Genomic DNA, 24,679 nt, shown 5'->3' on the forward strand with positions numbered 1-24,679 from the left:
ATCAAGTAAGTTATTGTTACGATAACACCACAAAATTTACGATATCTAATACAGTTTTATTTTAAATTATAAGAATAACAAATGCTAAATTTATTCTAAAGATAGGTGTAAAGGAATTATGTATTAAACCGGTATTGTTTACCGACAAATATTTATTTTTGTACTTTACTGAATCCTGAAGGGCATCATATCGTTTCTAACCTCGTACTAAACACAATAGTCGATACTTAAAACGTCATACTTTCAAACTTGAAACATCGATATATGCAATTTTCAATTTATATTTTATATTCATAATAAGGAATAAGAATACAATTGTTTGATATTTTTGTAAAATATTTGATAAGATTATCTTGTTACGATAAGACAAGGTGACATTGTTATTATTCGAAATACATGGGATAAATTAAGTGACATTCACCGTGTGTACAATACATATACCAGTCGTAAGTATATTAAATTTTATTTTTAATTGCATCATATTAATTTAAATACACACATAATATTTTAAGATATTTACATTTATATTAATTAAATAATATTATTTTGTTTCAGTACATCATATATTGATAAAAACTTGTTATATTACAAACATCAATATGGCACAAAAAAGTGGTGTTACTAAATTAGCTAAGCTTCGAGAATTAATGGAAGCTGTTCAAATAGGTGGTCTTAAAGGGAAAGGTATTCAAGCCTTAGTTGTAAGTTCAGATGATGCACATCAATCAGAATATTTAAGAGAGTACGATAAAAGGATTTGTTTCATAAGTGGTTTCACTGGTTCTTTTGGAACTGCAATTATTACACAAAATAAAGCTATACTGTGGACTGATGGAAGATACTATATGCAAGCTTTAGCAGAATTCGATCCACCAGAGGCATGGACTTTAATGAAAGAAGGTTTATTAGATACTCCAACCAGAGCTGCATGGTTAATTTCTAATCTACCTCCCAAGTCTACTATTGGGGCTGATCCTAATTTAATAAGTTACACAGAATGGGCAGTATTACATACCTGTTTAACTGCTGCTGGTCATTGTTTGATGCCTCTTGAGGAAAATTTAATTGACAAAGTTTGGGGTGATGAACAACCTGCACCTACAGCTAATGTTGTTTTACCTCAGCCATTGCAATTTTCTGGGTGTAGTGCAGGAAAAAAAGTGAAAATGTGTAGAGAAGTAATGAACAAAAACAATGTGAAAGTACTTGTAGTCTCAGCTTTAGACGAAGTAGCATACATTCTAAATTTAAGAGGATCTGATATACCTTACAACCCTGTTTTCTTTGCATATATCATTCTTACATTAGATGATTTACACTTATTCATTGATAAAAACAAACTTGCAGAGGAAGCTCAGCAACAATTAATTAGTGAAGAAGTAAATGCAGTTTATCATCCATATGGAGATATACATGATTTTTTGAGAAAGATTGCAAGTTCATATGCAAATAATGACAAAATATGGATAAGTAATGGTTCTAGTTACGCTTTACATGCTGACTGTGGAGAAGCAAAGAAGCATACAAAAATTACCCCGATAAGCGTTATGAAAGCAATAAAAAATAATACTGAAATAGAAGGAATGAAAGCTGCGCACGTACGAGATTCAGTTGCACTCATAAAATACTTCGCTTGGTTGGAAGATCAGGTTAAAAATAAAAAAAATATCATCACAGAAATATCTGGAGCGACTCAACTTGAAAAATTTAGACAGTAAGAGAATTTGCATGCAACATTACAAAATTTTGATATAAAAATTACAGTTCTCTCTATTAATATAATATAATGTATGTTATCCAAAAGGGAGCAGGAACATTTCATTGGGCTCAGTTTTCCTACAATATCTTCAGTTGGGCCACATGGAGCAATAATTCATTATCTACCAACACCAAAAACAAATGTGCCAATTACAGACAAAGAAATTTATCTTTGCGATTCTGGTGCACAATATCGAGATGGTACCACAGATGTTACAAGAACATTGCACTTTGGTAATCCAACGAGTTTCGAGCGCGAATGTTTTACAAGAGTATTTAAAGGACAATGTCGCCTTTCATCGGCCATTTTTCCTTTAATGATACAGGGAAATTATGTCGATTCGCTTGCTCGGGAAAATTTATGGAGTGTTGGGTAAATATACCTATTTTGCTTATAAAATGGAAAATATTATTTATTTATATCTAAATGTACAATTACAGTCTTAATTATCTTCACGGTACCGGACATGGAATAGGTTCGTATTTAAATGTTCACGAAGGACCAATTGGTATTTCTTGGAAACCATATCCTGATGATCCAGGTTTACAACCTGGGATGTTTCTATCAAATGGTATAAAGTGAAAGTATTGTTTGTCATTACACGTACATATGTATATTTTAATAATGTCATTACATGTGGTAAAATTATTAGAACCAGGATATTATGAGGATGAGAAATTTGGCATTAGGTTGGAAAATATAGAATTGGTAGTAAAGGCAAACACACCCTACAATCACAAGAATCGTGGCTTTCTTACATTTGAAACTGTTACACTGGTGCCTATACAGACTAAGCTACTTGATGTATCCTTATTAACAGATAATGAGGTATAGATTCGATTTATTTTCTGTATATTAATCGCCTTAAGATAATTGATTGTAAATCTTTTTTCAGATTCAATATCTAAATAATTATCATATAAAATGTTTAAATACTCTAAAACCTCTATTACAAGGGCCAGAAAATGCTCAAGCACTCAAGTGGCTAGAGAGAGAAACTAAATCTCTTATAAAATAATTAATAAATTGTATAAGATTGCATTTCTTACCTTTTACAAGTACAATGCACAATAAATTGTTTACATAATTACTTTGATTACAAGTAATCCTATATTTTTTAGTACTTTTGAAACTCTAATTCTTTGTAAATCAATACGTTTGTTTCATTATATGAAAATCAATGAAAAATCCTATTGATAATCACTAAAACAACCAAGGGTGTCTGTGAAAAGTGGTTAAGTTTACTGGGATATTAATTAAGGCAAATGGTTGATTCAATCGTTTTAGAGTTTGCCAGATCATTTTGCCGTTCATACCGTGTAAAAATCCAGCAGGAATGTTTACTGTCTTTGTTGAAGGAATAGTATCGTCGCGTATCATGTCTATATAATAATATTCAGCCCATATAGAATTGGCTATTGATCCTTCAATAGAGGATGAGTGATAATCTGCTATGATTACAGCTTTTGCCCCAGCTTCTTCAGCCATTATACTTTTAGCAAAGAAACTACAGTCTCCTCTCTCAACTAATGCAATTCTACCTTTTAATTCTTTGGCATTTCTTGCTACTTGACAGCCATGAGGAGGGTCATTTGGAACTAAAGGGATTCCTTCCTCCAAAAAACTTGCATTCTGAAAATATATATTGCAAATAACAGATAAAATTGAAATGTCCTTATTTGTAATATTTTGATCAATTCTAGAATATTTATAATACTTACAAATGGTGCTCCAAAATCTTTCGCGGGCCTTAATTTATATGTATATTCCAATTCCGGTGGATATATAATTTCAAAAAACACATCCGGACCAATATTTGTATTGAAGTAAGAACCTGTAGGGGTGCCATAAGGGAATGCCATAGGAAAAATTGTTTAATTACAAAACGTTATCAAGTAACGTTTTTATTTATAACCTAATTACTAACCTCTACCAATGCTATTCAATATCCCGATGATGAAGAGAACAATAATTGGGTAGAAATGAAGAAATTTTATTCCTTCCATTAACATGGTGCATTCACATTGTTTTAATGACATTACTACGAATATGATAAGAAGCTTAACCCGATTAACATTACAGACAAGTGACAAATCGTTCCACGCGTCACTTGTCGATGCGATAGTACTATAGTACACCGTGACACGCGACGACGCGATTCGATCGAACATACATGCAGTTGCGATATGATTACAATATGATAGACCTGACAATTTAATGCCTCTTCTTGTTTCACGTTTTGGGAGTCACCTAAGCCCCTTACAGGTTTCGTATCACATGCGACATTATCGATTCAATATCAGAATGGTTTAAATTAAAATTAATTTTTCCTATGAAATTTTAAATAATAGAACAGGTTATTTTACATATAACGGTAGACGAAAGTATAATTTTATACTTCTACAATACTTTAAGAAGAATTATTTCATTGCATACTATCAAAAAACCAATTTACATGTTCAGTTACAATGTCAATATCAGCTCAAAAAGAAAGGTATTTATATATTGTTCGAACCGCGGAAATTCGAGGAGATTTCGTAATGAAAAAATAAAGATGCGAGGTTCAGTGATACAAGGCCTTTTTATATGCTGTCTTCGCTTTAGGGGAGAGGTTGGTCTACGTGGAGGAGCAACTTTCCTTTTGATGGTTGCTGATATCAGGGGTAATAATAGGGCTTACGTTCGTATACATTGGCTGCTAAATATTATTCTGGATTCTTAGTAACTATATCGATAAAACAGCAAGATATCGGTAGGTCGCCGTCATAAATGTTAAATCTATTCTGTATTTCGTCGATAATATAATATTCGCCGTAAGAAATCGTAGAGGGTGTGAAAAACACTCTGATTTTCTGACATGTGGGTATTTCACAATCTCACACACAAAGTTCCGTTTGATATCACGTCTATCCTGTCTCTAGTTAATGGCAAAGTACAACATTATAAGTGTTGAATATTTAAAAATTCACACACATGTACATATGGAAAACAAATTTGTATATTATTTTTGGACACTTATGCTTTTAACGAATTATCCTCAACGATCGAAAAAAAATTTGTTATCTGTTGATTTTTATAGAAAAGTTTTTATCAACTGTTGATAATTTAAGATAACTTTATTTGTCACTCTACAACAATTCATAATAATTCTATATATTTCAGACGATTATCCATAAAAATAAGAGAAAGAAGTATTAGCAATTGTATTTTTATATGAGAAATACAATTAAAATATATTTATACACGGTTCGCGTTAAATGGAACCGAAACTACTTCTGCTATCTATTGGCGTATAAATGAACTTATCACTAGAGATTGATCGAAAAGGAAGTGATATTTTTCTAGATAAACATATTCCTTCGAAATTCTCAGATAAAACGTTGGAAGATGTTGTTGAAAAATCGAAATAATCGTTTCGGCTATCGATAAGGTATAAAATTGCAGCGATAAAAAGGAGCGATAATGCGCGCATGCGCGATACTCCACTGCATTTCATGAATGGATGAGCAAAGTGAATGAACAGACATCAGCTGGGTAGGTTCGGTAAACACACGAACATGTACGCACACATAGAGATACTTGACAACTTCTGACTACCTGTAAAATATAAGGTATATTAGAATCACTTTCTCTCTCGCATATGTTGAAAGAGTCACTTTTTCGGATATGGAAATGATATTCTTAACAATCGCAAGTGAAATATCATCATGGAATGGTTGATAATAATAAAGCACATAAAACTGCATAACGCGACTGGACTAAAAGATAGAAAGTATTTACGTGCTCGTATTTCCAAACGTTTTATTAATATTTGTATTTTTTCACGATTTTGAAACAATATGACTGAATCCTATGTCCTGGACAAGAACCGAAATACATACTCACGTTCGATTTCTTTCACGAGATTCACTTGTGACGTAAATGGTAGAAAGTCGGATAGTAACCGTCTTTTTTTCTGCTTTTCATTGTGCAGTGGGCTTGAAACAGCAAGTTACACGCGTACGTTTCCCGCCCACGAGTCGCGATCCCGTTCCAATAGTTGCATTGCAGGGCCATAAAAATATTTTAATGAAGCATAAAGCATTCGATATTAAGTCGTAACGTTCGTTCGGCGTTACACTTTTTTTCCTTCAAATTATTTATCGCGATCGAGTCAGCGAAACGGGCTACAGCATTCAGCAAACAGGAAGATCGAGTGGTTGACTCGCAGCCTCCATCATCCGCCAGGGTGAGATTCGAACGGTTTGATTTTATCGGACGTAAATAATTGTGAGATAAAATCATTTGCCATAAATTTTCAATCTCTCCAATTTCTACCTCCGCCTCGCGGAAAGCAAATATGCTCGCACGTGGCAGGTGTTATTTGCATCGAGTTCATTGTAAAATCGATTCACAGGAACGGAATCCCATTGACGTTAATGTACTTAGAGAACGGAAAGAGCCGATGACATCGTTGAAACGATGTAATCACTCTAATCGATGCCATGTTAGTACACGACTAATCTCGTTATTAAATCGAGGATTTTTATGATTATTTACGGAAACTTTCAAGACAATAAATTTCATCGCATAGAATGCGTATAATATACAAAAATATACTCCTCTTGCAAGTTATAGGACATGTTTATAAAAAATCAATAGGACATTCTTAATGAAATTTTGATATTTCGTGTCGCTTATAAACTCTCTTTTGCAAACATTTTTAAAACTCGTTAATACATTAATATCTTATACATAAACTGTTTCCATAGTCGTGTAAAACAGCACGCTAAATTATTTATATTCTTCGTAACTTTTAACGATCATTTGATATTTTCTACTTTTCAAGTAAATATAACTCTCCTAAGATTATCGAGCGGGGGTGTATACTACATATTCAAAGTACAGTATCGTATTTATTAAGTGAAGCGAATCTCTGCAAACATCTTATTCCTCTTTACTTACCTTTGTAACGCTTACTCGCCTCTAATATACCCACATCTAAATACGTTCCATACGGTTTTAAACGGTATTGAAAGAAATATGCCAAAAATAATTAAACGAGCCAACATTAATATTACCAGAAACGTAACTACATACTACATGTATATATATTCTAAACCAAGATCGTCCCTATCGATTGACCTTAAAGCTAATTGCTCATCGATTTGCATCATCCTTCATAAAAATACGTTTCTACATAAATATGCCCAAGCCTGTTCATTATCACCCCATCCCCTGGCTCTGGTTAATGCACAAATCAAACGTTACAACGGCGCAGAAAGTGGCCGATAAAAATAAGGAGCGGCGATCAACGTAATTCCTAAAATATCCACGATGAACGTACGAGTCGACTATTTTTACAACACCTTTGCAACCCTCCGTGGTAAGTGGTGGTGGATGGTAAAGGAAGCGCGATCAACTTGCGACGTGCATGTACGTGGTGCAGAGTTTGCTCCCTTTCACAGATAACTCTACCCCTCCGGATTACGACGGCGTCAGAACTTCCCCTTCGTTCCCTCGACTCGGCTGGTGGATGACGGCTGTGAGTGGGGCGGGGAGGAAAGGGACGGGCAGAGGGGGAAAAAGGGGAAGAGAGGGTCGTCAGGACGCTCTCCCCGGACTCGAGCGGTCAAGGGCAGTGGCGTCGCGTGACGTCATACGGCGCTGCAGTGACGCAATCAGTCGCCAGGGGCAACCCGTTGGCTGACGGTCGCCAGGCAACCCTGTTGTTGCCCCTCTAGCCGCCGGCCTCTACCCCCTGCCGTGACCGTTCCATCGAGCTCGCGGTCGCGAGCTCCATCCTCTGCACGTGCCGTTCCTCAATGAATCCCCCTTCGCTCTCTCACTCCACCTTTTTGCCCTTCCCCACCGCCGGCACCGCATACGCCGCTTCCACGGGCTCTCTACCTTGCTTTTACGTTGACGTGACCCTAACCCCCAGCGAGGACTTCTCCGGATGCTGGCCGACCCTGCACCTCTCTCTGGTTTCGATCATTCTTTACTCGTGGAGAATGTTGAACGTTGATACACGTAGACGTATAGCGGATATCTGAAAAGTATCCGCACAGCTTATTGCGTCGTTTGCACGTTAATTAATTAGTTCCGAGTATATCAAATTTTCTATAATTTAGTAGTACTTTCATGGGACGAGGTTATACGTTTCATTTTCATAGCGTCGATTAGTTTCGGTTGTGTGTGCAAGGTATTGGTAAATGATAGGAAATTTCATGTACTTAAGCCTAATCGATTGGTATGTAAATGCTGTAATAAATACAACTGTGTGCTACGAATTGCTTTTGTAGCCACGGTATGCAGGCGCATACGCGAGAAATGTAATTGGTGAAAGTACGACGGGCCGAACGAGTTTCTTTAATGAAAGAAATAGGTGCTTACTCGTTTGGGTTTTGTTCTGAAGATGATCTGAAATCATAGCTGGACTAAGGATGTTTATGTATTTATGGAGAACTTAAAGACCGCACGATTCGTAGAATATTTTAATCAAAGGTAACGAGTTTAATATTTAAATATCAACATACGTTAGAAAATAAAAAAAACATTGATCGGTTGATTCGTATCAATGAATTTCTAATTCCGTGGCTGTAGAAGATTCTGTTCCACATACGACTCGTTTGACAGGTTAAAAGTACCGATAGTGTCGTTGTGTTCTATTACAAGAAACTTACCCCCTAATTTCTGTCCTTCTGACCAGCCCACATAACAGCCGTTTCACCCCTCGCGGCCGGCTTACCGAATTGCGTCATACTGTTACCAGAGACGCGAAATTCGAGACCCTCACCAGCTCGTTATATGCTGTTCTTGCATCGATCTCGTCGGATAACGCGAGAGTGGCAAAAACCGTAAGTCAAAGGTAAGCGATATGGATCGGAGGGGTGGTAGAAATGCAGCGAGGAATAGGGAGTCTCTCCTTGGGCTTTTTATATCTTCGATTTTTCTTACACGTGCATTGTTTTCCTTTTTGTCTCGACCGATCGATGCTGCTATTCTTCCATTTGTTTGTATTGAAATTCTATCTAACGTCGTCATTAATTTTCTTCAGTCATCGTTTGCTAATATTTTAACAAAATATACGCTGTTGGAAACAATCAGAAGAACGTTCTTCATGTAATTTCCATTTTTACAACCTTTCCTTGCGTCTGTATTTTTTTTATCTTAATTATCGTATTAACCTATTGACCGGATCATCCCTTAGTCAGAAATTTATATAATCGTGCAATTGAAAGATAATGTATTCTTTAAGCTAAATCAATTTCAGTTACGTAGATTTCTCTGTCCTTATAACCGTAGATATGATGTAATTTATAGAAGACACGTAAAAGATTAGAGAGTTGCTCTGATTTGTTGATCAGGAGCACATAAATATTTCTTCAAATAAATTATTTCATCTAGAATACCGATAACCTGAGCGACCAGTTAATTGGCCTTTTTCATATGAATTTATCAAGCTTTTCTGAACGTGTCAACCTATCAACGTTATAAATCTTCTTTCCATGTACTTGGTCGTGATAGAATCATTCCCGGTATCGATCCCTCAATTATTTCAGGCGTTGTACATATTTTTGTTTCTCAGTCCTTTTATTGATCTTCGAGAGCCCATTGAGAAATCGTCTCCTGAAACTCGTCGACTGCAAACTCGTCACGAGATATCGACTCACTTACAGAGCATCCGTGACCGATTTTGAAAAGTTTCACACCGATCTTCGCATATACTCGCAACCAGACACCTACGTGTAAGTACGCGTCTATGGAGTCGAGCCACGAGCGAAGCAGCAACAGGTTTAATCGCGTCGGGGTGTGGCTGACTGGCTGGCCGGCTCCGCTCATTCGGCTGCCCTCCGTTTGATGCTGGTTTATAAGATCGATGCGACACACACTGGGTATCGTTGCGCGGCGCGAATGAAAGCGGAATGCTCGTTTTGCCGCGTCGATGCGCCACTCGTCCGCCGAGGAGAACCTGGACGCTGGCCTGGAAATTAGAAAAAAAAGAAGAGAAAGAAAAAGATGGACGAAGATAAATACGCTGGATTTCTCGGTGATCGCGTTTTGCCTGTCTTTTTCTCTGGCTCGGCTAAGGAAAATCGACGTATCCTGTGTCTGCTCTCCTATCGCATATTTCATATCTTATTCCTTTTATCTTGTTCCTAACCTAAACGAAATAAATCAGAAAATAATAAAGAAAAATGAAGAGAAAAGAAATCAAGAAATACAGCGTAGAAAAATTATCCGAGTATATAAAATGCCTGAACGTTTTATCGAGATATGAATAGATGTAGGAAGACACGGTGAGTGGTAAGGGGATGAAGCTGGCGCGCATGATCGGAAGTCGCGTCGGTGCAGTGTCGCGGCGGGGAATCAAATTTCAACAACACCTACGGTGAACCGCGGAGCTGCGAGTCGACGTTACTTGACTCATCCCATCGTTCGATCGTCCGGCCGGTCGCGCGACCCAACATGCATTTTTCTTCTTCGAGGGCCCGGTCCGGAGCTTGCATATCCACGAAGGAACTATATTTTACGACAATTTTTTTGCTCGGCTGCACGCGCGCCAGCGTATACGCGATCCTTATGTGTCGTGCGAGGAGCGCATCGTCGTGCTTGTCAGTCGTTAGTGGGAGGGATGTCTAGTGCCGGGAAGGGAAGGAGAAGGAGAAATGGTTTAGGAGTTATGGAGCGAGACGGAGACGGGACGAGAACGAGATGTAGGCATCTGATGGCTCGGTGTAGAAGCGAAATGGAAAGATCGAAAGAGAAAGCGGGAAACAGCTCGCGTCGAGACGAGGACGGCGCCATCGAGAAAGAGAGTAAAACAAAGGAGCGAAAAGGAGACAGGGATCGCGAAGAACGAGAGGGAGATACGACGAGTATGTTGGTGAGAGAAGGATGGTTGAGAGTCGTGAAAAAGAACGTTGGGTAGAGGAAGAGTGGATCGAAACAAGATGGAGAATGATGGTGGGAGAAGGATAGAAGGTATCACGAAGTGCAGAGGAGGCCTCATCTCGATCTTGGTCCTATTTATAGACGTGCTCTCACAGCCTCACTCCTGCCCACTTCTTGCACTGTCTCTCCTATATAGGTGTGCATACACCTATGTAGTGGCCATTGCACGTTCTCTACACGCGAGAGCCAGCGAGCCGGCCAAAACTTCGTTCGTCCGAGCGCGAAGAATCGATGACGTGGACCCTCTCCTGTTGAACGTCGAAACGCTGGCTGCCACCGCTGGTAGAGAAACCTATCCACTTCTGGAAGACATCATCGTTTTCCGTTAATTAGCCGATTACGGAAACGATATTACGGAACGGTTTCGTCGTGACCGGTAGCACAAACCGGCGTGTCGTCTTTCTCGGCTCCTCTGAATCATATGGATTACCTTTTTTGGAAGAGACAACGTCGCCCCGGGCAACAAACGAGACGAATTTTTTATTCCGACGTGTTTTAGCATACCATACCTTGAAACCGTTTTTTCTCTCTTCCTGGAAATTTTTATCTTACAACTTCAAGCGACGTTGTATTACACGCAGACCATATTACATATTGTACCATATGTACCAGATTTCGATCACGCGTTTTCACCTCGTCGTTCCTTTCGAGTTTGGAAAACCAAGCAATAATAATTCTCTCTTTAAGGAATCATAAAAGGAACTCGATCCTGAACGAAATTTCAGCAGTGAACCGGATGGAGCTGAACTGGCTTCGATCAATGGCCGATCGATAAAGAATCTATCGACGATGGAGGTAGAGAAAAATTGGCACGCGCGACCACTACTAATTGCCAGTTGTTCGTGATTCGTATCGCGCTGCAGCGAAAAATCGAGATAAGCGTTAGTCGGAAAGTCCAATCGGTTTAGGCGCCAACCGCGTGTTTATGGTGAAAGGTTGCATGGAAAACACGGCACAACGGAGCGGCGTTTCATCGAGATCGACTAGTCTCGTTGCAACGGGGACCGGTCCTTATTAATCTCTAGGTGGCTGCCTTTTGAACGCACACCTCGGAGGAACAATAGTTCGGTCGCGTAGGATGCGGTTCGCTGTATCGACATCCTTGATCGTCGATGCCCTATTCGGTAATTGTCGATGATCGATAAAGATGTCTGCGGTCGATGAATGTGCCTGACGCTAACGCGCAAAAGGGAAAAATAAATTGGCGATGTAACGACACTCGAGAAATCGTTCAACGTGACAAACGACACTATTGCATACCATTATGTTCATGAACATATTATAAATATGCGTTTCGAACGATTTATAGCGTTATAGCTTTCACAGATCGCGAACCCCGATAAACTCGAAATATAAACTCTAATATATCGAAAGCCTCGGAAGAGTCGAACGTATATCGAGAGCATCGAAAACGAAACGTGCTTTCAGCTTTAAACTCTGTCCCTTGCTATCCGCGTTTAAAGGTGATAAAACGAAGAGGCGAAACTTTTCAACGGGTCTTGCGGTCGACGATTACGAGCGTCGACGTATCGTTTCAAGGAGTTTGTACCGTACCACGGGTAAATAAGAACGACCAGGCGTTGCTGTTCAATGTTAACTTTGTATTTTTGTTAATAATCGTCGTGGGGAACCGGCCAGATTAAACGGCAACGATGATTACAACACAAATATACAGGTAGTCGAGAGATTCTTTTCTGTGCATTGCACACTCGGAGCACCATATTCTGGAATAGTTACACATAATTTATCCAATTATAGTGTAATTATCGTTCGTAAAAAAATTGTCCTCTCTATTCCTCTTTTCTCATTATCTTCGTTTCTTTCATTAAATGTTTTTCTTTCTCGTTCTCTTTTACACACGTACACATTTATACACGCATACACACATACAGGCAGACACAGGCATAATCTCTCTCTCTCTCTCTCTCTCTTTCTCTCTCTCTCTCTTTCTTTCTTTCTGCTTTTTTATTTCACGAGAACGCGCGTGCGCGTTATACGCTCCTCTGCCTACATATTTTCCGATCTATCTAGAACAATAGCGGATAATATCGCATACGCGTCGGTGCAACCATCGTTGAAGTAGGTAGAGAGCGCGTAAGAACGCTTGGGATCCATAAAAGCTGTACGCGTTGCCGCGCGTTTCGTTATTAATTATAACTGTTATTTAATATAATTATAATATAATAATCATAATAAAAATAATCCTTTAATTTTAACAATATATATATATATATCTCCTCTGTTCATATATATATTATATATATCATATATATATAATATAGATACATGTAACTAGGGAGAGAGACTTTGTTTTTTTGTTAATAAATAGAGCAACATATACATAATATTAATCGCCGCTAAAACTCATATTTTATACACGTAAACGATCACGATGGAGAGGGGGGCGGGAAGAGGACGAGAGGAAAGGAGGGGAAAGTAGGGCGGCAAGATTAAAAGGAGGAAAGTGAAAGATTTTACGGGTTTCTCTCTCTGTTTGTCGGCACGATTCGATTAGATGTAACCTATGTGTACATATGTATAACACGTTATATACATATTTACAAAGGAAAACTCCCGTTCAACAACGATGATCGCGATTAATTACAGTTTACTCGTTTGGGGTTTGTTGGCGGTTAAAAGAGGGTTAATTCACAAGGGGAAGGGTGACGCGTCTGGTATTTAACTTCCAAGAAGCTTAGGGACTCTACGAAGTGACTTCTAACGCTGAAAGGAATTTTCAAGGAGCAAACGGGTAGCAAGGAGTGGCAAGAGAGTTTCCTAGGACACGGGAAAAGTCCGAGATTTAGCGTGTCCGGGGCACGAAGGGTGTCGTAGGAACGAGTGAACGAGTTTCAGAGGTAGAGGACGATAACAAATATGTAAGAAGCGATTATTACGATTGTATGATTGAAAGACACGAGGTTCGAGGACGCAAAGTTGTGTGTGTGTGTATGTAATACCGATCGTCCGTCGGTGTCGGTCGCATCTTGCAAACGTGTCAGGGTCTATGCCCTCTCATAGAATCGCGATACCGATCGTAATGGATATCGAACTACATTTTCATTCTGTTTTTTCTTTTTCATCGTCGAGTGTCGTAATTTATAAAAATACTTAGAAAATATCCTGAAAACATTTGTGGAATCGGGCACGATTCGAAAATTGCACGATTATTAGCCGAAGGAACGAACACTCGGGTAAAAGGATCGAAAAACATCGACCGGTTCCGATCATGAGAGAGCTGGGAAAAGTTGATACGCGATCCCCTGATCGTTTCAAGAAGCGCGCTCGCGCATGGCAATTTTTTTTTTCACGCGCTCGTTTGCATGCGATCGAGAGTGCGCCGTCTCTTTCTCTCTTCTCTTCTCCTTCGGTAAATTCCTCCCTGATTCCCGGAAGCTGCGGGCGGTATCGATTCTACGCGATTCGTCGGAGAACCTGGCTGCAGTATATTTCGTGACAACGGAATATTTCGCGTACGTATCTACGCGCGGTTAACGTCGATTTTCGCATCTGCATCTCATTCTCGATCGCAAACAAGGGTATAAAACGCAACCGTCGTAAATAACGATCTTCGACGCGTCGCTCGCTTCGAGTATCCTCCCTGACTGTCTTCTTCTCTTTTTCTTTCTCTCCCGTTCTTCCCGTTTACCGCTAAAAGCACAAGCATTCCGATACCGACAATTGTCGAGGAAACAGTACCTCTTGGTAAAGCTAGATTTTTCACTCGTATTCGTTCCTACTCCTTCTAAATGCAACTTGGTGTAGTAAACTTTCAATTTTCCTCTCTTCCTTATGCAACGTATTAACCGTAGGCAAAAGGGACGGGAGTGAAAGAAATAAACTGAGATGAGAGCTCGCAGGAAAACCGCCGGAGTCTAATATATATATATGTATATTTACCGCAATGTTCGTGTTTCCTCGTCGAAGGTTCGCTTAGCGAGATCAGGAGAAAAGCTTCGAATCGATCCGTTCTGTAAGACGCGACGAGCCCATCGTCGGGACCGATCACACCGGACATTTATTTTACATACCGCTTTGAAATTCTAGTCCCGATTAAAAATTATCCACGATTATTTACAAAGATTTTATGAAAATCCTCCGCGATTGTTCCTTACGTACTATTATCCGAGAGGCTCGGTATCACGCTTCGTTATACCGCCAAAAATGCTTGTCGATTCGGTCGCTAGGCTAATCCGTTAAAGTCGAGCCCCACTGGTCGATCGCTGACGATGCCGACGACGGATCGATGACGGATCAGTCGGTGACGGCAGTCTGTTCCGCCTAAAGGTCTCCGTCGTTTCCTCGTCGCCTGGCAAGGTGAAAAAGCTGCGTCGTGCACGAGCATGATTGACAAGATTAAAGGAATGAGCGTGGAGATCGACGGTATCGACGATCGATCGACATCGATCGTCGTATGAAATATGTGGATCGATTCTGCGACACAGTTCATTCAAATTCTTCTTACTGATTGCACGGTGGAGAAGCGTGGCTCTGAGGGTGATTTCTAGCGGTGGCGTGGGTGGCTTCGCGCTTCAGCCTCTGTTTCAAGTGAACTTTCGCGTGCCGTTTCTTCTCGTCGCTCCTCGCGAATTTTCGGCCGCATTGATCACAGCAGAACGGCTTCTCGCCGGTGTGGGTTCTCACGTGAGTGGTCAGGTGATCGCTCCTCGAAAAGGAGCGCATACAGATGCGACACTGGAACGGTTTCTGGCCGGTGTGAATGCGGATGTGCCGGGTGAGCTCGTCGCTGCGAGAGAACCTGCGATCGCAGCCGTCCACGGGGCAAGCGTACGGTCGCTCGTGCACCGGTGTTTTACTCGGTCGATTCGGATACTTCCGCGGCTTCACCGGGACCAGCCTGAGCGGCAGAGCACTCTGCTGGTAAACTTGCGAGAGAATCTCGTGCCCCTTCGACGTGCTGGGGTTGTATTCCGCTAGCTGCACTCCCGTTGTACCAGCCGACGGTGGTGCTTGTTGCTGCTGCTGTTGAGTGGGTTGAGCTTGCTGCTGTTGTTGTTGCTGTTGGACGGCTGGTGGGTAGCCGCCCGTGGGTTCTTGCTTCAGCGTCGTCTCTTGATGGTGGTGATGGGGATGATGATGGGACAGGAGATTCGGATCGTAAGGGTCGTCGTGCGTCGTTAACCACGCCGCGGGAGTAGTGGTTGGTGTATCGTGGTAGCCTGGTGGCGGGGGTGGCTTCGATTCGACCGGTAAAAGTTCGACGGTCTCTCCACCGTACGGGGCTGGGTGAAGGGTAGAGTGTAGGAAAGGTGAATTTGTCAAAGTCAAGGTCGGGGAGGTTAACGGACCCCAGAGTTCCTGACCAGTTGGTTGTTGTTGCTGCTGCTGTTGCTGTTGGGGTGGCTGCTGCTGATTCTGAAGAGTGTTCAGCGGCGAGGATTGCGTACAGGTGGTGGTGAAGACGCCACGGTACGTCAACGTTGGTACGTTGCAGATGTTAACGCTCGACGCTGGTGCTGAAGACACCGAAGACGTGGAATGAGGGGAAGAGTAGAGTATCACTCCGCCTTGTAACACGTTGCAACGGTCCGCGTCCTCTTGAGCCTGATGATGACGCGGTGGACTAGTGGAGGGTGGAGCTCCAGGCGTGCCCTGTTCCTGAGACTCTTGGTGATGGTGGTGCCGATGATCCCTGCCGGTCGAGGTAGCCGTCTCATCGTCCTCCGTGGCCTCTTCGAGAGATAGATCTTCGCCCGCCAGGCTGCCTACAAATCATCCATCAAATTTTCAATCAGTCTCGAAAATCTACATAAAGAGGGCGGAGCAGGTATCGGTTGCGCGTGATCACAAGCTCAGGAACAACTCCGGGCACGAGTTTTAGCGCGTGCATCTCGCGGCCTAAGCGAATCAACAGGAAGGACCGCGCGATACGGGGATGACTTTATCTACGAAGCGAGATTATACCGGGTGTCTCTATCTGTCGTCTGCATCCTGCCGTCTCGTTACTTCCTTTCTACGCACATACACAATCGTTTACGACCTACCGAAAATCAAGTCGGCAGACTCCCAGTAGTGAGAAAAATGCGCGGTCATCCGGTTGTGTTCTACGAATTGATGCGAATTTGAATTAGGTATCTCCGAATCGTGTCATGCGCCGAACGTGGCGAACCATCTGTTCCGACGAATGTATCAACGATTTCTACGTAGCCATGTATAACCGCGCGAAAGTTGTTGCCCGGATAGATTATCGGCTAGCAAATGATCGTGACAGCGGAAGGAAACGAGAGAAGAGAGGAGACAACGATGTACGGAACGATAAAGGGGAACGAACGATCTGCTTCGTTTCGTTAGCGAGAAAGTCACGGAAAAGACGACTATCGGCGTAACGGAGGGTGGTTGTATCGGTCCGGATGAACGAGGTGGGGGTTCTTGGAAGCATGAATGAACTGGCAAGGGGTGGTGGGAGACAGAGGTGAAGGCGGAGGTGGAGGCGGCGGCGATGCAGGGACGGGCGGAGAAGGGTTTCTGAATGTCGGGGTCGCTGAGTATTGATCCGCGACAGGCGGGCAGGTTCGATATTAGCCGTTTTCGCGAGAGCCAACCGATATACGTCACGCTGGCACATCATGCACTTGGCCGCGACGACCGAGGACTCGCAACGCGATCACTTTCGAAAATTGATGCGGAAAAGCCGGATTTTCGAAGGGGTGCTTGACGCAGCCACGAGGGTAACAGCAGCAGCAGGAGTTGGCAGATATGCAGAAAGCGAAAGTTGGGACGTTCGTGAAACACAGCAAGTGCAAGGCCGCTGAAGTTCGAATCGCACAGCCGATTACTACTGGTTTGGTGCGCGTTGTTCGACGAGCGTTTATTTTCACGTGTCTCGCGTCCGACGAGTTTCGAATTCCGCTATTCGATTATCGTGGAACACGTTTTAACGATTTGACCTCGTCGAAGCGTGCATACGCAAAGGATCTCTGTCATACGAGAAAGATTCGATTAATAGGAAACTCGATGATGATAAAGTTATTTTACCACGTCACGACTACGAAGGATGAAAAGAAGAAGTTATCGTTGCCTGATCGAATTTTTGTTTTTGTTTTTTTTTTGTTTTTTTGTTTTTTTGTTAAAGGACTGTTGATTGTAGGTACCTGAAATAGGAGGTGGCTCGACGAGCGCGGAAGGGCCGAAGAAGGACGGTAAATCGCTGCTGGTGGTAACCGGCGTGTTTAGGTCACCTGGTTTATCCTTCTCGTTAGGCTCCTGAAGATCGTCTCTGCACTCCCTGGGACAGTCCTTGTCCTCGGTGTTGACAGTCTGCAGATGTCTTTTACCGTCGGTGGAATCGTTGGACGGCGAGGAGGCATCGACGTGTCGATGATGTTGATGGTCGTCGAGTCGTTGATGAGGATGATGATGGTGATGATGATGTTGTCGGCCATGGGGATCAGAGGAATCGGTATTGTTTTGATGCTGGGCTTGCAAGGGCGCGCAAGTTGCCAGCGACAAGGTTGGAATCGTTTTGTTGCAACTCGTGGACGAGGTGCAAGTGGTAGCGGCTGGCGTTGACGTGCCGCCAACACCACAGACGATCGAATTCGAGGATGTCGCCGCGTTGTACGGTAGACACGCGTCGAAACTAAGCTGCACTGTTTGAAGATTGAAGGTAGCATGAGGATGATGATGATGATGTCCGAGGGGTGGCGGTGAGAGCAAAAACGGGCTGGTGGCCGCGTGGGGCTGCGAGCCCACCACTTCCATGCCGTCCATCGTCATCCTCTGGAGTTGGTCGCCTCCCTGGCTGGCGGTGGCAACCTCCTCGGTACCGCACTGCGTGTCCTCGCCTGCGGTTGTATCGTTCAACGCTATTATTATGGTTAAAATGTTGTCCTTCCTCGGTCGTCCCGACACAGTTAAGCCTCTTTCTCTCTCCCACCGGATATACAAGCTCTACGCGAGTTAGCCCTTATCCGTCTTTTCAGTCTTAGTCTAGTAGAATCAGTTTCCCTTCGTCCTCTGTGCAACAACACCGACGCGACGTAGAAAGGGTTGAGAAGAGGGTCGCGCGGTACGAACTCTCGGTTCGTACACGAGCACACGATAGATCTAAACGTCAAGTCCGTTGAGATCGGTCGTATCTGTCCCTCTTTCCCTCCGTATAGCTCCAGTCACTGGGTTAGTAGTCAAGCGGACGTAGCACGCGCTCCCCCTTTTTTATCCGTCGCGCGGCACGCGCCGAGTCTCTCTTTCTCAGCGAGGTATACACACACGAGGGAGCGGACGCCGGGCGGCAAAAACCGTGTCTCGCGATCGCTCGCCTCTTTGTCCTTCCTTTTCTTTCCCTCTCTCTTCTCCCTTCGAGATCCCACTCTCTTTCGCGAGAGCGCGCGCGCCTGCGATCTGTCGCCGCGGCGGCGGCGGGATAGCTATACACCACCGCGAGCGCACAACCACCACCAACCACAAACCACTACCACCACCACCCAATTATACGCACGGAGACTCTCGAAAAATCCAATCTCACCGGATCGCGACCGATCCTCGTCTCGGTCTTCGTCCCGATCCGGAACGGCTGCCGCGCCGCGCCACGCCGGCCGGTCTGACCACCAGGGACTGCCGCCGGTTCGTTTCCCTCGAGCGCGCCCGCGCGCCACGAACGAACGAAGATGCGCGACTATGCGGATCCACGGCTCGAGCCGGCGTCAAGGGATGAAACGCGGAACCGCGATTACTCTTCCTCAAAGACGTTAGTGGTTGTCACTTTTCGTCTCCCTTTTCTTCTAGAATCTTTCGTTCGAAACGCCGGTCGTCCAAGTCCAAGCTCACGAATTCGCAATTATATCAAGGTGATGATTCTTTCACTCGCGAAATGAATCCTGTACGCGACGATGATTTGGCTCGCGCGCGCGCGAGTGTCTTGTAGGTGCAGGCGCGCGCGCGACCGCGCGCCTATTTGTCGTTCCGTGTCCTCCGTCCCTTTCTTTCTTCACTGCTTCCTCTCTCTCCTTTTCCTCTCTCTCTCGTTCTTTCCGTTCCTCTCTTTCTATCTCCTTCGTCGGGTTTATCGTGTGCCTCGGTAGATATGTACCTCTCCGCGGTTAGGTGTGCGTGTCGGAGGCAGCAGATCGCGCGCTCGGATCGTCGGAGGACGCGCGATGCGTGGGGGTCGCGCACGAACTGAGCCGAGCGACGGCGCGCCCCGTAGTTTTATGAATGGACCGCGGAGACTGTCCCATATTTGGAAGCGGCGAGTCGACTGCCAGCCAATCCCCGCTCTGCGGTCCCCTATCAATGCGCGTCTGTCTGCGTGCCGCGTATATAGCCGATCGCGTATGTGTTACGTACACACGCGCCGCTACTCCCACCACGCAACCAGCACGTCGTCACTGCTCGCCACTGCTCGCAGGCATCTCTGCCCCCACCGTGCAGCTCTTCGCGCGCTCCCACCTTCCCCTAACTCCCCTCCACGTGTCCGCTGCCCCCAGCCTGCCCCCTCCTCGGCGTTTCTCGGTTCTCCAGTGACGTAGACTGGCGTGACGTAGGACGTGGCGCGCGCGCTCGTCTCCCTTGAGATCGACAGCGTTTGAGACCGCGTTCGAGGATTTCCAGGAAAGAAGTCACGCGGAGGAAAAAGAAAAAAACGAAATATAGAACAAAGATACAGCGAATTTTGGGAACATGTAAAAATATATAAATAAGCCGGGATAAGGGAGGGAAGTTTCTCCCGTCGTTGTATACCGTCAAGTATTCGATCTGTGGTAGATAATATCACGAATGCGGCGCTACGTCCACCACCCCTCGTTCTTCCGCCTGCGTAAGCTCATAGCTGCTGACGCCGATGGCGCCGGCGTACCGACGGTTCGCTCAGTGACAGACGTTGGTTTATCGTCAGTTCGAGAGTTTGCGGCCACCACCGGTGTCCCTTCTCGCGAAACATGTATCGATCGAAGCGCGTCCGCTTAGAGACGAAACTTCCCGTTCGTTCCTCTTGCTTATTCTCGAACGTGAGAATTATTTAGTCGCTATAGCATTATGTACTTTTTCGATATTAGGTTATGTTAGATTTCGAGCCACAGATTACTATCAATTACGGTGAAATTGTCTTTCCTGTAGCTGTCTGACATATCACTGCACGAAACTACTTATTTTTATTCAATCAATAATAATCAAACATAATGATGTTTGCCAGAATATGTAAAGTACTCTAGTACTTCGCTAAAACGTTACTTTACTTTGTTTTCCTGATCTATCTGGAATGTGATTCCTGTAGCATCGAACGAAACTATTTACATATATTCAATTCATCAATGATAATCAAACATCGTGATATTTCGAATACCATGGACGATACTACGGACTCAGAGATACCAGTTTATAAATGATCTTTCCGGTGATGCGATTTTTTGATTAATATTGGGGCAGAGAGCGAACGAAGGAAGCGAAAACAGACGTGCAACAGGTGAGAGAGATTATTCTCTCTGCACGGGCGCGCGCACGTGTCGAATCTGTTTGAAAGCGGTGTTCGATTGCTCCGGCAACTAAACCGGGTGAACGGTGGCCCGCAAAGTTCCGGACTGGGTTTGCTACGGCAAAGGAGCAATTTCCTGTGCCACCGCGCCAGTTGCCACCACCTGTAAGAGCGCGCGTGCCGTTCAGCTATACGCGCCTCTATACATGCGTGCGTGTGTCCGGTTACGAGAGGCACACGCGCGTCTGCGCACGCGCAAACGATCTTTTTCTCGCGGGCGTCGTGTAACCACCTGATGCCCTATTTGGGGCCACGCACTGCCACGCGACCATTCTCTGTCTCTTTTTCTTTTCCGCATGCACGCCTCCGTTTGTCCCTCTCTCTTTTCCTCTTCTCCTCTCCTCCCCTCTTTTCAAAGCTTTTCTCTAGCTGCGATTCAAAGTATTTTGTTTGGCTTGTTCTCAATTGAAGGGTTTGCGACAATAAAGAGACAATATTCAAATTGTAGCTATTTATGGGAAGAGAGAGGTATAGGTTTCATATTCAAAAGCTTTATTGCTACGACTTTCAGTTGACAAATACCAAAGTGATAAAGTCCATCTTTTATGAAGTTTTCAATTTTACTAAATTAGCGTTGTATACCTCAAGCAACGAGGGATCTATTTTCACAAATTTCTTTATCACAATACATGATTGTAAATTCTAAGATAAATTCTTAAACATAATGTTCGTTACTGTTATATTTTTCCACAGTTTAATTTATGGAGTTAACCAACTAGCCTCTGAGCGATCGGGTTTACAGCACCTTTCAAAAAAGTGATCCAATCTTGATTGCTTCTGTTGATTTATACAAATTATCGGAAAGTGGAGCTGCCTCAACCACTTCGACATTCTTTTTCGCCGTTCGAACGATGCAAAGTTGAAGTTTGGAACTGAACGATCGGAGAGTCGAATAAATTACGATGACTGAAAAAAGCTGCATTTGCCATTGTCGATCCCCAGGTGCCAGGTAGTAAAAGACACAAGGCAGTAGGAGACAGGAGATCGGTATAAAACGGGCGCATCTGTGTTTCTCGATTTGCTTATTATTCCGTTGCTTAAACTTCGTTCCCTTCTACTACTTCGATTTCTCTTCCATACAATGTGTTCGTCTTCGTCCATTCATTGAATCGTTGTTTTTCCATGTTGTATTAATTCCTGGCTCGTTTTACCACGCAAACTCGCGACACGCGCGCGTGGAAATTGAGACTCGTAAACGGAAGCGATTTCATACAACGGAAGAACATTTATCGGGCAACGTGCGTTCACTCGTGATGGAAGCTGTCAGTGACTTCTCAGATAAAGGCACTTTAACCCGGTAAATTTTCAACAGAGGGAGAAGGAAACAGAAAACTGATAAATGAATATTGTTTTCGTTGTTGTTCGGAAAATTGGCAGATCGTTAAAGCTTTACTTGGTTAGCTTCGATTTTATCACATTGAGATAATTTTCTGCACATTATCGCGACACTTTTCCTGAAAACGCAGGCGTTTCAAATCAATGGTTGAATAGTCGCGGCGACAGGTTGCGCGATATTATAATGAGTCAGTGCCATATATAAGTTCATAAGAAGCCTTTCGAGCGCGTTTAGGCGTTACGTTAGCGGATACGCGGCCGATTCGCGATCGTGCACCAATGTGTTTCCCAGTGAATTTTCGACCGCGTCGAAAGCCAAGTCGCTTATCTAACTCGGCAGAAACTCGAGCCAAGAAAGCTGTTCTGTACGACGCAACGCCTCTTGAGCTTCGAACGAGCACATGTTAGCTGGTGGAAACCAGAATACAGAAATTTCAAAGATTACGGCATTCTGAAAATTCAAAGTAGTGTCCTAGTGACAACATTTCAGTCAAACTATGCGATTTGCCTTGCGATTCAACGAAATTCGCTTATAAACAATTTTTAAACGAGCTACATTTGAAAACGGAATATTTGACTCTTTATCAGGCACGCGACAAGCAGCGAAATATTGTATATCGTATACATACACTGGTATCTCGACGACATTGTTTTCTTTCGAGGATGTAACACTTCTATTGATCGGAAAGAAAGAAGTTGGTTCGATCTTCATACTCTCAGTTGTGTAATCATTATAATTCAATAACACGTGTATAGATATTACTTTATTTTTGGAAGTTATTTCGTCGTTCGTTTTAGTAGTTCCACAACATATCTTCTCGTTGACTCGAATAGCCCAACCGTAAGTATACTTCGATCATTTCCTCGGTTTGATATTTCTTCCCGCGGAACTTAAAAAACACGATAGATATTACCTCGTCTCTTATCAAGTTCGAGATTCGATTATAATTCTATTGCTTTCCTTTTCGATCATATCCGACACAATTACACTAAGAAACGTTAAAATACAGCTTCAATTTGAACAAAATATGAAACAAATTCGCCCTTGCGTTGAACATTTTCCTCAAGCATTACAAATCCTTTCTGGTTACCAAAGTAAGAGCAAGATAAAGATATAAAAATATAAAAATCGTAGTAGGATGAGTACGCTAAGTCTTAGCTGACCCAAGCAACCTTGCTTTACCCCGCACAAATTCAAACCGATCGGAAATGTTCGAGATCTCATCACAACACTCGACGAAAACCATAATCTTCCGGTTCCACCATTAGGCGACACACACATACACACACACCCTATCCAATTGCAACTTCCTAGAAGCGAGTTGCGTCGCGTGGGTGTCGCGCGTGCATCGATCTCGACGCTTTGCGCACGCGGCCAAACCGGACACGCGGAACGTAATCGTCGCGCAATCTGCGGACGAGCAAGAAAGCGGCAGCAGGAGCGCGGCAGCACGCGGTCGCGTGTGCGTGTAGCGTGCCGGCCGCCACGGTATTCTGGCACGAAAACAAAACGTTCTAAAATTACCGACGGCTCTCGGGAAGGCGGTGGGCGCGCACTATTCGCGGCGCGACTCGCAGCGATTTTGCGCGGGCGACCGCCTCTATTTCGGGCCGCCACGCAACCACCTGAGCCGCCCAGCATCCCCAAATACCCGGGATGACTAGCACCGCGCTCTTCGAGAAGAACTCTCGTACACGGCCACGATGAGTCAGTCAACCAATGTAGACAATTTTTGGCATCCCTTCTAGATTCTTTGCTTTCAAAGTGCTCCGATAGGTACACCTTGTTGGTCCCGATTGTTTCGCCTACATGACGAAGGAGTGTTCAATTGGCCGGTATCAACGAGACAGCGCAGTGTTGACGATGAACATGTGGGCCGTGGGTGATTCTTGCCTAGCGGAAAACTGAATTCGACACTTGTTGATATTTGGTTTTCGAAGGGAGAGAATGACACGGGACATTGCGCGATGATTTCGATATAAGAGAGTCGATCCAGTGGACTACTTTGCAAATTTCGTCTATTTCCTTGATATCCTCTGGGAGCTTCGCGAAAGTTGGTAATTTGAGTTTCGGTACCAGTGTGGTACACGGTTATATGTAATACCAGTAATAAATAACCGGAGAAACAAAATTACGTCATTTTCGCACGATATCGTCA

At 43.5% G+C, this 24,679-nt stretch overlaps 3 protein-coding genes across 5 annotated transcripts in view; 1 reads left to right on the top strand and 2 right to left on the bottom strand.

Moving 5' to 3' along the window:
* The first annotated feature begins 309 nt into the window (after positions 1–309).
* LOC138184503 (xaa-Pro aminopeptidase ApepP) lies at positions 310–2,865 on the top strand. Its single transcript, XM_069122527.1, has 6 exons — positions 310–446; positions 556–1,714; positions 1,805–2,131; positions 2,200–2,330; positions 2,412–2,587; positions 2,655–2,865. Exons 2-6 carry the CDS (start codon positions 600–602, stop codon positions 2,775–2,777), a joined length of 1,872 nt encoding a protein of 623 aa, XP_068978628.1. The 5' UTR covers positions 310–446; positions 556–599; the 3' UTR covers positions 2,778–2,865.
* On the bottom strand, positions 2,145–4,079 carry LOC138184509 (PRADC1-like protein). The gene is made up of 3 exons (XM_069122537.1): positions 3,687–4,079; positions 3,481–3,593; positions 2,145–3,391 (listed from the first exon to the last, which is right to left on the bottom strand). The coding sequence occupies exons 1-3, from the start codon at positions 3,928–3,930 to the stop codon at positions 2,963–2,965; spliced, it is 786 nt and encodes a 261-aa protein (XP_068978638.1). The 5' UTR covers positions 3,931–4,079; the 3' UTR covers positions 2,145–2,962.
* An 8,197-nt stretch (positions 4,080–12,276) lies between these two features.
* The window catches only part of LOC138183764 (zinc finger domain-containg protein striped), a 37,187-nt gene continuing 24,784 nt past the window's right edge, over positions 12,277–24,679 (bottom strand). Inside the window, exons 2-3 of one of the 3 annotated variants that reach the window (XM_069121123.1) lie at positions 17,809–18,501; positions 12,277–16,422 (exon numbers count right to left, since the gene is read on the bottom strand). In XM_069121123.1, coding sequence (XP_068977224.1) covers positions 15,158–16,422; positions 17,809–18,433 — 1,890 coding nt within the window. In that variant the 5' untranslated portion in view covers positions 18,434–18,501 and the 3' untranslated portion in view covers positions 12,277–15,157. Of the gene's footprint in view, positions 16,423–17,808; positions 20,096–24,679 lie in introns of those variants that run through there. The other 2 variants (XM_069121124.1, XM_069121126.1) reach the window with 2 other exon arrangements.

This window comes from Bombus flavifrons, chromosome 10 (genome assembly GCF_040668555.2).
Source record: "Bombus flavifrons isolate JBK064 chromosome 10, iyBomFlav1_principal, whole genome shotgun sequence".
Taxonomy (NCBI): domain Eukaryota; kingdom Metazoa; phylum Arthropoda; class Insecta; order Hymenoptera; family Apidae; genus Bombus; species Bombus flavifrons.